Below are 13716 nucleotides of genomic sequence, written 5' to 3'. Positions count from 1 at the left end.
AGGGCGGAGGAGGTCCTTGAAAGGAAAGCAGCGAGGGCCGCAGGTGCATAGTGTTGGAAGAGGGGTAGTCTTAAACGGCAAATATATCCCTAACTCTGTATTTTATCATTAAAAGTTGGGAGTCGTCTTATATTCTCAGTCGCCTTGTATGCCAGAAAATACTGTAGTCAAATTCATAGTTATCTCGGGGTTTGGAATGGGTCTCATATATCTATCTTTTAGCACATAAATAGATAAACATGAAGCAGCCTAGAGTTTGTCCTAACAAAGCATGTCTGAAACATAAGTGGTTATTGTTGGTTTCGCAGCTGCTAGAAAGATCATAAATTGTTCCATTTACCTTTGAAGCACCATTCTTGCACTATTTTAAATGACATGGAGCTGTCTGTTCTTCACAGTGAAGATATGTTAGAAGAACACAGTTGTTCTGCAGTCTGTTCTAAGCCATTTATAATAAATCTCACCAGCACATAAAACTGCAGGCTGCACAGTGACTGAGTGGGAGCAGTGTTGGTTATTCAGATTATGCTCAACTGTAACTCCTAGCATTCCTCACTTGTCGCTATGATGGCGCATGAATCATAGAGTTAGAAGTGACCTCGTGGGCCATCCAGTCCAACCCCCTGCTAAGAAGCAGGAAAATGGCATTCAAAGCACCCCCAATATAAACTGTGTCTATGTTCATTTAGTCATTCCTTGGAAACATTCACTATTCTGGGCACTATTCTGTTGTCTAGGTTTTTGAGTTGCGTTAATTCTGTTTCACTGAAAACATGTTTGTTAGCAAAATGTCTAGTTTTAAGACAAATATACTCAAGATCTGATATGCAAGATCTTCCACTTAGGTAGAAAAAATGAAATGCAAAGATACAGAAAGGGGGATGCCTGGCTTGGCAGCAGTATGTGTGAGAAAGATCTTGGAGTCCTTGTGCGCAAGTTTAACATGAACCAATAATGTCATGTGACAGCTAAAAAAGCCTGAGATTTTGGCCTGCATCAATAGGAGCATAGTGTCTAGATACAGGAAAGTCATGCTACCCCTATGTTCTGCCTTGGTTAGACCATACATGGAATACTGTGTCCAGTTCCACAATTGAAGGGAGATATTGACAAGCTGGAATGTGTCTAGAGGAGGACGTCTAAAATGATCAAGGGTCTGCAAAACAAGCCTTATGAGGAGTGCCTTAAAGAGGTTGTCATGTTCAGCCTGCAGGAGAGGAGGCTGAGAGGAGACATGATGGCCATGTATAAATATGTGAGAGGGAGGAGGGAGCAGGCTTGTTTTCTGCTTCCCTGGAGACTAGGATACGGAACAAAGGCTTCAAACTACAGGAAAGGAGATTCCATCTGAACATGAGGAAGAGCTTCCTAACTGTGAGAGCTGTTCAGCAGTGGAACTCTCTGCCCTGGACTGGGTGGAGGCTCCTTCTTAAGAGGTTTTTAAACAGAGGCTGGTTGGCTATCTGTCAAGAGTCCTTTGGATGCAATTTTCCTGCTTCTTGGCAGGGGGTTGGACTGGATGACCCACAAGGTCTCTTCCAACTGTATGATTCTATGATCAAGAGGTACCATGGGTGTTTCTGTTTTCTTGCATGCCATACGAACAGATGCTCCTTTTCCACATCCCATACAATTTTGAACCCAACAAAGTATTGTCCTTAAAAATACTGCAAGTCATTATGTCCTGCTGTAAGCAAAAATATCCTGTTTGTATCTCACTGCTACACTTTTCCTTCATAGGAATCACAACTTGCTTTCAGTAGATTTCTGGACTTGGTTGAACAGAGCAGTTACTTTGAGTTAGGATTATTGTAGAATATATCAGAGTATGGTCTTTTCATTCCCTTTAATTATTTTCATGGTAATTTCACCCACATCTTCCCTCCAGCAAAAAAGTTAAGCCTGAGCTTTTGGTTGTATGTCATGTTTTTGTTTTTTTTTTAATCTTCTCTTCTCTTCCTTCCCCAACCCTGCTTTGATCTTCGTGGCTGTCAGTAATCAGTTCAAGAAGTTTCCCCAAATGACCTCCTACCATAGGATGCTTTTACACCGGGTTGCTGCCTATTTTGGCATGGACCACAACGTAGACCAAACTGGGAAAGCCGTCATTATCAACAAGACCAGTAACACCAGAATGTAAGGCAAGAATGGGTTTCAGTCAGTTTGGGGAGGACAGGATGGGAGAACTAATAAGAATGCTAGTTTTGATTTTATAACACTTTGAAGAGTTCAAAGCTTTTTACAGGTATTGTTTTACATGTATTACAGCAGCTGTGTACACTTAGCCAATGTTATTTTCTTTCTTTGAATGTGAAATCTGAGGAAATGTGGCTTATCTTCAGATGGGCACAGGGAAGCATTGCTTTCCCAGATGTTTTCACTCTTCCTCCCACTGTTCTTTACTGTGTGTTATCCTGGCTGACAGTTCTGGGGGGATGAAGTTCTAAACATCAGGAAGGAGAAAGTTTTCTTTGTATGATATGAATTTGTATGATATGAATTATCATATCAGGGGCCTCTTCGTTTGCAGCTTACTTTATTGCACTTGTTATTTAAAAATAAGTTAGGACCCTTTCAACATCCTTCTTTCTATTACATCTTGACCTTTCACTTATTTAAAACTGGCTTCTTGAGACATCATTTGCTCCATCAAAGACAATATTCATGGAATTGATTTCTTGTTCTTCTGCTGTTCTCATTCCTTGCCCTTCACCTCATTCTCAGGTTCTTCCCATGGGAATGGCTGGTAGTCAGGGGAGACAGCAAGAGTTACTGTCTAGTGGATGGAGCTCATGTCTGACTAGTGAGCATAATTATTATCATCATCTTTATTTCTAACCCTGCCTTTATCTCCTTTGGGAGATTCATTGACATGACACAGTTCAATAAATCTAAAAACATGCTAAATACAAAAGTAAAAAATAAAATAAAATAATGAATACTTGTGTCATGAATGCAAAATACAATTTAGATACAATACAAAATACTTGTACAAATAAAACTATCCATATATACTCGATTATAAGCCAACCCAAATATAAGCTGAGGTACCTAATTTTTCCACACAAAAACTGGGAAAAGTATTGGCTCGTTTATAAACCGTGAATGGGAAATGCAGCAGCTACTGGTAAATTTCAAAATAAAAATAATTACCAATAAAATAATCTTAATTGAGCCATCAGTGCGTTAAATGTTTTTGAATATTTACATAAAATTGTAATTTAAGATAAGACTGTCCAACTCTGATGAAACCATTATTCTGACCTTCTTCAGTGTAAATGTACTTACGTATCCTTCCAATAATAATAGAGTAAAATAATACATGAAATAAAAATAATACTAATAGAGTAAAATAATGGAAATATAATAATAACAGAAATAATAGAGTAAAATAATAAATGTAATAATAAAAATAGAGTAAAATAATAAATGTAATAATAACAATAATAGAGTAAAATAATAAATATAATAATAAAGTAAAATAATAAATGTAATAAAAGTAATAATAATAGAGTAAAATAATAATTGTAATAATAATAACAACACAGTAAAATGATAAATAACTTTGACTTGAGTATAAGCCAAAGGGGCTTAAAAACTTAAAAGGGGGTTAAAAATTTGGCTTATACTCGAGTATATACGGTACATTTAAAACTAAATAAATTCCTCAGCTCCCACCCACAACCTCCCCAGCTGTATGCCCCTTATTTTCCTCCAAATGCAGGAGGGCAAAGAAATAGCTTAACTTGATTGTGAAATGCAAGCAGGAATGGGTCCATACTGATCTGTCTTGGGAGGGTATTCCAAAGTCTGGGAGCAGCCGCTGAAAAACACAACCCCAAATCTTTGCAGGCTTCTGCCCTGGTTTCCTTCCTTGTTGGTTGGTTAGTAAAGGGAATCTTGGGCTCTCCTTGTGTCCTCAGTTTTATATAGTGTATATTGGAGCTTTCTGGAGCCTTGTTACTTGCATTGGTACCAATCAGGTTTTGGTTTCTCTGTTTCTTTGTGAAACAGAGTAATTTGAAAGGTCTCTGTATGGCAAACTGAGACAGGATGGCAAACACCTAATCTTTTGTGGGTTACCCTTGGGGAACAGGCTCCCCTATAACAGAGGGAGATCATTTTCTACCCATCAGCAACTGTATTGAGAGTTGCCCTTCAAGGCAGAGCATAACTTGGAAAATATGCTTTGGTTCTAATTTTAGATCACACCGGGGGCTTCTAAAGCTGACTTGTTTTGACATTAAGATGATGTTTATTTTCTGGCGTGAGCATGGTAAACTGTAGCTTATATTTGGTCTGATAGTTGCCAGACAAAACCTAAGACTTTTTTTGATATTTTATCTGGATCAAGTAAACCCATAAGGTAGACTGAATAGATAAAATCATTTTGGGAACATGGGTTAACACAGCATAGCTCTTGTGGCTTTTTGCCTTCCCTCTGGGACAGATTCTTGTACACAGGGTCCAGTTCATGGGAAACTCTGCTCTTTGCTGTCCTAATGAATTGGATTCAAAGATAGATCTTTCTGGTCCAGCAGAATGTTAGTTCTCTTAGTTTTTCATCACCCCACCTGATGTAAGTTGATTTGATTCTTCTCTGCAGCCCTGAACAGAGATTCTCTGAGCACATCAAAGATGAGAAGAGCTCTGAGTTTCCCCAGAGGTTTATCCTCAAGCGAGATGATGCCAGCATTGATCGGGATGATAATCAGGTGAGATTAATTGGAATATCACTGTTCGTGTGGTCGTCATTTAGATGTGCATGCATAGCTGTAATGGTTCAGGTTCCTTGCCTACCTGGGCTTGTAAATGTGCTTTCCTCTTCCTTTCCCCTTCCTTTTTTGTAAAGTGGCACATGGCAGTTTCTACTTTCTCTTTCTTCTGATTCTTTTTTTGTTCAAAACTATCCACAGGGTTGTGTTTTGAGTGTAGTGTATCAGATGGACATGTGTTTCCTCTTCAAAGCTATTAAACGTTCTTCTTTAACTGTTAGCAGTGCTTACAAGGCCTTGAGCATGTGTGTGCAGTGAGTTCTGGTGAATGATGTACTTGGGTGGGAATGATGGTAGAAACATTTATTTATTTATTTATTTTTGCTTGCTTGCTTGTTTGTTTGTTTACAGTATTTATATTCCATCCTTCTCACCCCGCAGGGAACTCAGGGTGGATTACAATGTACATATACATGGCAGACATTCAATGCCATAGACATACAACATATATAGACAGACAGAGGCAATTTAACATTCCAGCTTTCCGGCTTCATGAGGGTATGCTTGATTCTGGCCACAGGGGGAGCTGCCACTTCACCGTCCACTTCTGACACCAAGTCCTTGATGGATTACTTCCTCATTCTTGCTCACACTGCTGGAAGCTTTTATGGTGTTCCAAATTAGTTAAATTAGCCTCTCCGCATAAAGCAGTTCCTAAATTTCCTACTTGACAGATGCAACTGTCTTTCGAGCTGCATAGGTCAACAGCAAGCTAGATTATTAATGGCTGGGCGCTTACTCCAACCTGGGCTGGCTTTGAACTCATTACCTCTTGGTCATTAGTGGTTTAATGCAGCAGGCTACTAACTTGCTGTGCCACAGCCAGGTCCATTTCTTTAGCCATTTCTTTACAAAAGATGAATATTATTGTTCTTCTTTGCAGTTGTTATGGAAGTGAGAATACTTTCTGGGTTGTTTAAGATCAATAATGACTGATACACACCCTGTTGATAACATTGCAGTAATTATCTGGGATGCTGAATCTATGGCTATTTGCCTTCATGTACTGCAAGGCTTTATTCAGAAATACTTCTCTTTTCCTTGGGCCATGAAACCAGAGAGGTGGAGCTGTGTCTGTTGTAGTATAGTGGATTTTTTTTTTTGTAGAGTAGTGGTGGCCCCAGACTGGTGCTGGTCTGTTAGATATTGACTGCCAGTCGACATAGGGTTTCCGGGTCCGGGATGGGGGGCAGTTTAGTTAATGGGCGCAAATATGATACTGCTTTGTGCCATGTTAGGGATTGCTAGACCTGCACATGGTATGAGAAGCATTACCTTGTATTATCTTGGATAGAGATAGCTCGGACCATCAAGTACTATCTGATTGTTATCACTGAAGATTCTTGGATTTACCCTGGGACCTTCAACAAGCAAGTTGAAGTTTATTCTTATCCGCTCTGTGTTTGAACTATATGTGTTTTATTATCATTATATTTCGTTCCAGTCAGAAAAAGAGTGGTATATATAAATACAGTGATGGGTGGGTAGGTGGATGGTGCTGCTGTCCCTGAGGAACATCACAGACATACAAGTGGAGCTAATCCTTTTCTTAATTGATGACAGGTTATCATCAGAAGGATGATATGAAAGGGAAAACCTTTCATAGGTTTTAGACTATAGTTAACGTAAATCCTGACCATCAGCCACGGTACTTGCATCTTATGAGAGAACAGTCTCTCTCAGTCTAGAATTCTTCAGATTTTTTTTTAAAAAAGCATTATCTTGCATATTTTTTCCAGCCATTTGTGCTGGCTGGAATATCAGGAAGGTATGTGGTTGTTTCTCTCTTATTTTGGGATGTAGCTGGTTTAACTTTTTTTTAAAAAAAAATTAATAGTCAGTAAGGGTCCATTTTTATTGGAACCCCCCAGTGTTGCAGCGGGTTAAACTGCTGAGCTGCTGAACTTGCTGACCGAAAGGTAGGCAGTTCAAATCCATGGAGCGGGGTGAGCTCCCGCTGTTAGCCCAGCTTCTACCGACCTAGCCCCTGCTAGAAAACATGCAAATGGGAGTAGATCAATAGGTACTGCCCTGGTGGGAAGGTAATGGTGCTCCATGCAGTCATAACCTTGAAGGTGTCTACGGATAATGCTGGCTCTTTGGCTTAGAAATGGAGATGAGCACCATCCCCCAGCATCAGACACAACTAGACTTGATGTCTTTACCCTTACCTTTAAGAGTCAATTTAAAATTATTAGGCCTGAGAATTAGGTAAACCGTTTGGCTTTTTTTGAAGTTGTTTTTTCTGTTTTACTGCTTTTGTGTGTCTGTGTCTGCCTGCCTGCGGATTACCTGTTGACCAATGGAGACCCAATGAATTTCACAAGACATATTCAATGGTGGTTTTGCCAGTTTTCTCCTCTAGAACAGTAATAGATAGTATAAGGAAAGTTAACATACAATTTAAAGGATGAATAAGTTGTTGCGCTGCAGTCACATTGGATATCTGACACTGTGTTCATTTTAATGCTAATAATGATGGTGTTATCACTTTTTTCAAAGATGTGTCAGACTGCTGTGTGTTTCAAAACATTGGGAATTGGCTGTTTACATCCTGCTGTGAACTTTAAAATATAAATTGTTTTCACTGATATTTTTCAGAAGCATGGTATGTGGCGCTTCTTTAATTAGCTCACCTAAAGTGAAGGATCAGGTTCATAATCCAGCAGGAAATGTGACAAATTGAGTTTCTTAAATGGGATATACCTCTAGCATGGTAATTTACATTGACTGTGTTCATTGTTTGGCAAGGTCTTAATAAAGCTGCATTCTGTATATTAATTTAGATCAGAATCCCACTGCAGGATGGACGGAGGAGCAAATCCATTGAAGAGCGAGAAGAAGAGTATCAAAGAGTTAGAGAACGCATATTTGCACGGGAGGTGAGTGTAGAAACTTCACAATAAAACACTGCTTTTTGTGTCCTCCATCCTGGTTGTTGATGAGGTCTTGGACAGTGAAGTGAGAACTTCATGCAGTTTGTGAGAAAAGATTCCATTCTCCCTTGCTCTAGTGCTCTCCTGATTTTTTTGGAACTTTAGCTGCAATACTTTTTCTATACCATCATGTTCACTGGAAGTATTTCAAAACACCAAGACACCAGGTTGGTTATAGGAGTCCGCCATTGCACCCTTGCCTTCAGATGTTGATTTTGGTATTCATTTCTCTGAATAGAAATCAGATATCAATCTTTCAGCCATTTTGTTTTATTTTGCCACCAGGACCTCTAATTCATGTTGAGTACATATGCATACTTCATGGGTATCTTAGATAAGAGGGGAATAGTTTGTCCCAAGGGCTTCAAACTGAATTACGATTAATTAACTAACAGCCTGGCAAAGGGTGTGGTGGGAATTTGGAGGCATCTTCTAATGAATGTGGATTTGAACCACATGGAAATTGTACATACACAATCAACCTGGCTTTTAAAAAAATGTGCACAGAAAGCTAGATACATTGTTTGCATAATAAACATTGTCACTGAAGTATTTCTCAGTCTTGGCAAAAACAGGAGAGGCCCCATTTTAAAGCAGTATCCTGTTAGTAAATGAAGTAAGGCTGATGCATCAGTGGGTCATTTCTACATAGCTGCTAACAGCTACTAATTCCTGTGGATAAACTATCACTTATTCCAGGACAAGCACTGGGATCAAAACATGTTTTGTGTTTGTTTGACTTTCTTTAGATAAATTTGTACAGTTGGAACATCTGCTCAAAACCCCATTGCAATAAGTTTGTGGGCCTTGAAAAGTTTGTTGCATTTTTTAAAAAAATCCAGCCATTTTTATAAAGAGTATAATGTCTTGTTAGAGCATTTGACAGCTTCAGCCAAGGTGAGGTATTCCCATTGTAATACTGCAGTAATTAAGCCAACAGCAGCCAGCTACTAGCCTCCTACCAGTGCTGACCCACTGTGACAGGAAAGCAAGAAAGTCAAAGACCTCTAGGAAGTTAGTGTAAGAAGTGGATACAGAAAGACAGCAAGTGAAAAATAAAAATAAATAGCCAGAACTATCCAGATCAGATATGTATGGCATCTTAACTTTCTAGGGAAAGTCTGCAAAGGGATCCTTCTTGACTCTAATGATCAGAATGTCTGGCATCAAGTACAAGATTTCCTCTCTTCCTTGAATGCATGGGCCCTTTGCTGTTTGGGGGTATATTTTGCATCCTCTTTCAAAAGTTATGTAAACCGTTGATTGTTCATATTTAAAAATAAAATAGTGGCTTGTTGTAATCAATTTTATACTTTTATCTTTAGAGTGTTTTATCTGGGTTTGTATTTTATTAAGCTTTTATTTTAAGATGTTTTGTACTGTGTATTGTTTTTTACTTTCATGTATTATTTTTGCCTTTATGTTTTGCGGGCACTCTGTCCATTTGGAAACCTCCCCAAGTCCCTTTGGGAATATGGGACTTCCCTTCTTCTTATTATTATATTATTGTTCTGTGTATATATTAAATGCTTTATTTTCCTTGCAGAATTTGTATTTATACCTCTTGTAACAGGAATATGATAGCACTGAATTTTGATCTACTGTTTTTTAGAGGATTTAGATACTCTTTGATTTCAATGTTCTGAGAACCAGTGTCTTACATGATTTCTTCTTTTTCTTTCTATTTCAAATCCTGTGACTCTGTCTGCTGATAGTCGGGCCAAAACGGGTTCCTGAATGACAGCAGGTTAGTAAAGCGCATTAATGCTTTCTTCTGTTCTTCAGTCTTTTATAAGGGAGAGGATTCTGTAACTCCATAACCATGCTTTTCTTTGATGTTAACCAACAGACTCTCCAAAGAAGGCTTTTCTTCTAGCTCTCACAAAAGGCGGCAGATCTTTAGGTACCTCTGTGTGATTTCTTGCATACATTTGTCTTGCAGAACAAGCTCGCACCATGCATGGCTGCTTGTGGAGTCCTTCAAGTTGTCATATCTTTTGCAACATCACTTCGTGTTTCTTTTCCCCACAATAAAATGAAAATTAAAACTTCTGCTTATTCAGGAGTATGCATTTATCATTCTTGGTCTCCATGAGCTTTTAGTTGGGAAATGAGTTCCCTTGATTTCAGTGCAGCTTACTATCAAATAAGTGCATTAAGGAGTATACCCCATAGAAGTTTGGAATGGGAATCTGATGCAAGAACCGGGAATTCTTAAAACAATGCCTGTAGAAACTCCAGGAAATTATTGTTTTCCATCTCATTAAATACTTGGATTTCTCTAACCTCTTGTGAGATGAGTATCTAAAAGATTTGGCTAATAAAAATTACAGATCCATATGCAATGATTTTTCAAAGAAGTAGCTGTGTTAGTCTACTGCACATAAAGGAAAAAGGGAAGGGGAGGATTTAGCAGTACCTTTAAGGTAAAGTATCTTTAAGATAATGTAGCATAGCTTTTGTGAATTTTAGTCCACTTCCACAGATGCAGTGACAGAGTAATATTAAAGCCCTTGATTATTAAGCATACACATACAGTTGTGGGAATGGAACAGAATGTAATAGTATCCATAACATTGAAAATTTTGATGCTCACCGTAAGTTTTCAAACAGCTGAATGAGCCATTTTAATCTTGGCATGCAATATGGGATTTACAAATCTTTGAGTTCAAACAAGGAAATTACATAGGAAGACTGGAGAGGAAATCAGCTGAATTTAATGGTATTCATTAATTCTAATATGTTAGTAAAGGTGTGAGCAAAGAATATTTTAATTGCGCATTACATATATATTAACACATGAGTTCTCACAACTGCACCTGAAACAAAAGGAATCTCCTTAGAGAAAGTTTTGACTCCAAGGGAACTGACCTATATTGCTTTTAAACACTAATATTTAAGTTACCACTGTAACAGTCTGGAAAATCTATATCCCAACTCCTTGTTAATTTAGAGTGAGGGTCAGGATTTGCATCTTTTTGGACCTGTTTCATTTTGTCTTGTTTCTACAACTGTATAAAAATTCTCAATAAGATTTAGTATCACTTTGCATTGTATATGAAGAAGTGGATGAATATTTATGAAAGCGTATACTGAAATGTGAATCTTAAAACTGCTACTAGACTTAGTTTTTTTTTCTCTCCCTCTCTTTTTTTTCAAAATTTGTATTAGGGTGATCACCTTTTTTTTTGGGTCAACCAACAAGTGATGTGTGAATATTTCTGAGATCTCTAGCTCTCTATTAAGCAATGAGGTGCCAGTGGGCTAAAGAAGGGAGAAACAACAAAAAACAAAAGAAAAATGGAATTGAAAACGTAATGGAAAATTGGGGTCTGTGGACATGTAGGTGATTTCCTCTGCAGTGATGTCATGACATTAGTTTTGTGCCTGGAATAGCCCCGGACATATTGGAAATTGGGGAGACAGAAAATTTAGTTTCTCCATTTCTGAAAACGTTAAATTTTGTTTTAAACAAGAACTGACTGTACCTTAAAAATGAAAATCACAACATAAAGATAAACAGGAATCATTGTATGCTGGTACAACAGCTGAGGGAGCAGTCTTATGAAAATGTCGACAAGAATTTTCCACATGAGAAATGAATCCACAATATACCTCTTACTCCCTGCTAATGTTGCAGTTGGAAACATATTATGATGATTTCTGTGGTGGATAGATTTTTTAAAGACATGAATGTTGGTTATGTTCCCTTGTTCCCCTGTAGCATTTTAAAAGATCTGGATGTTCTCCTCTTGAAACCAGGCAGAGGGACATTCAGCTTTGGTTGCTCTGAATGACCTTTGATTACTCTTTTTTCAGACTTACCTAGTGCTAGAAGCACAGTCTTACAACAGAACTTGTGTCTCAAAATATGTTTATTTTTGTAGTGATGACATTTGTACGCTGCCCCAAAATGTAAAGTTTTCTGGATGGCTTATAATAAAATATATAGAAGCTTTTTGAATACCAAGTAAGCTCTCAGACAAGCTCAGATGTTGTCTAAATCCAACAAAAGAAAGCTAACCTTAACCCTCATTAGAGCACAGGTTTTACAACTTGAATTGTCCACGCTGTGTGAGTTATTTAGAAGCCTTTTAGGAACAAAGGTGCTTCCCCTAGTTATTGAACAAGCTACAGAGGTAATATCTGGGATAGTACTCTGCCACTGGGCTGCCATATTAAAGAGGCCCTGAGCATCTTGTTCACCCAGTTCATTTCATTTCATAGCAATTAGATCAGAGATGCTGAAGAAGATCTGAAGATTTTGATAAATACATGCGGGAGAATGTAATCCAGTCCCAAGTCATTGAGACCTTGGAAGATTAAAACCCACACTTTAATTAGGCACAGAAATGAAACTTTAATTAGAAATGAATTTTAATTAGACATAGAAGCACAACTGACGAAACAGGGCATCCGAGCATGAGTCAAGGAGCAAGTCCTTTATGGCTCAGGCCAAGCTATACCTATCGGAGTCAGCCTAGATTGTTCATTTCATTGGGGCTTGCACAGGCAGCTAGTGCATAGTACAGTATCCCATGGGCTACATCCATTTGCTCATTCTGTGGCCCTTAATGGCAGCCACCAGAATCTGCATCTTGATGTGGCTTCCGTCTCTTGGCTCATAGCAGGGCCACCTCGGGCGTAGATATCACTCTAATAAATTAAAGTTCAGTGCTAAATTAGTTCTTGTGGGAATCAAACCAAAGTAGGCGCCCATCACAAATGAGGAATTCCTCTGTGGGCATGGCAGCTCAGATTCAAGTGTTAGAATGTAATTAAGAACTTGATCACCTGGGGACACAGCACAGTGTTCAGCTTGAAGAATATAATAGCTTTTCCCCTTCCGCATTTCTAGTTTTAGTTCACAGTGCATTCTTTTGGCAAGTGGGGGCTGTTGTAGGAATTGGAGATTGCCTGGAATGTGAAGATTAATGTGTGAGATGGTCTTAATTCCTGCTCAGGGATGAAACTTCTTGATTAGGTTTAAAGGACACAGTCCACATGGACGTCTCCTGTGTGAACCTCAGCGAAATGAATTTATTTATTTATTTATTTGGTATGCTTGTATACCGCTAATATCTCAGCCTGTGCGGCGACTCATTGCGGTTTACAACATGTTAAAATATACAATTCATTTAAGCATATAAAATTAGAATAAAAATACATACAAAAAACATACACAGTATTGGGCCACCAATACAGATCGGGACATCTCATAGTTAAAATCATCATCCAATTCGTTATCTTGATTGCTAATCCATGGTCAGATAAAACATCACATCGAAGGTCAATTGAAGACTTGCTCAAACATCCAGGTTTTTAGTTTTTTCCTAAATGCCATTAGCGAGGTGGCTGATCTTAATTCAGTAGGGAGGGCATTCCAAAGCCGGGGGGCCACCACAGAAAAGGCCCTATCTCTCGTTCCCACGAGCCGCACCTGTGAAGCAGGTGGGATAGAGAGAAGGGCTTCTCCTGAAGATCTAAGGGTCCTGGTGGGCTGATAGGCCGAGATACGTTCGGATAGGTATGTAGGGCCAGAACCGTTTAGGGCTTTAAAGGTCAAAACCAGCACTTTGAATTGGGCTCGGTAGCTAATCGGTAGCCAGTGAAGCTGGTACAGCAGAGGAGTTGTGTGCTCCCTGCGTCCAGCCCCTGTTAATACCATGGCTGCCGCCCGTTGGACTAGTTGGAGCTTCCGGGCCGTCTTCAAAGGCAACCCCACGTAGAGAGCGTTGCAGTAATCAAGACGGGATGTAACCAGAGCGTGGACTACCGTGGCCAAGTCAGACTTCCCAAGGTACGGTCGCAGTTGGCGCACGAGTCTTAACTGTGCGAATGCTCCCCTGGTCACCGCCGAAACCTGGGGCTCCAGGCTCAGCGATGAGTCCAGGATCACACCCAAACTGCGAACCTGTGTCTTCAGGGGGAGTGCGACCCCGTCTAACACAGGCTGTAACCCTATACCCTGTTCGGCCTTGCGACTGACCAGGAGCACCTCTGTC

At 39.2% G+C, this 13716-nt stretch overlaps 1 protein-coding gene across 13 annotated transcripts in view; it reads left to right on the top strand.

Moving 5' to 3' along the window:
* The window catches only part of R3HDM2 (R3H domain containing 2), a 173504-nt gene that overhangs the window by 113190 nt on the left and 46598 nt on the right, over positions 1-13716 (top strand). For 9 of the 13 annotated variants that reach the window (XM_060762996.2, XM_060763001.2, XM_060763007.2 and 6 more), the window contains 5 exons: positions 1996-2136; positions 4607-4715; positions 7562-7657; positions 9427-9458; positions 9561-9614. In XM_060762996.2, the coding sequence (XP_060618979.2) occupies positions 1996-2136; positions 4607-4715; positions 7562-7657; positions 9427-9458; positions 9561-9614 (432 nt within the window). The remainder of the gene's footprint in view (positions 1-1995; positions 2137-4606; positions 4716-7561; positions 7658-9426; positions 9459-9560; positions 9615-13716) is intronic. The other 4 variants (XM_060763008.2, XM_060763005.2, XM_060763006.2 and 1 more) reach the window with 1 other exon arrangement.

This window comes from Anolis sagrei, chromosome 2 (assembly GCF_037176765.1).
Source record: "Anolis sagrei isolate rAnoSag1 chromosome 2, rAnoSag1.mat, whole genome shotgun sequence".
NCBI lineage: Eukaryota > Metazoa > Chordata > Lepidosauria > Squamata > Dactyloidae > Anolis > Anolis sagrei.
Note: the sequence above shows the minus strand (reverse complement) of the source record. Positions and strands in the feature narration are given on the sequence as shown.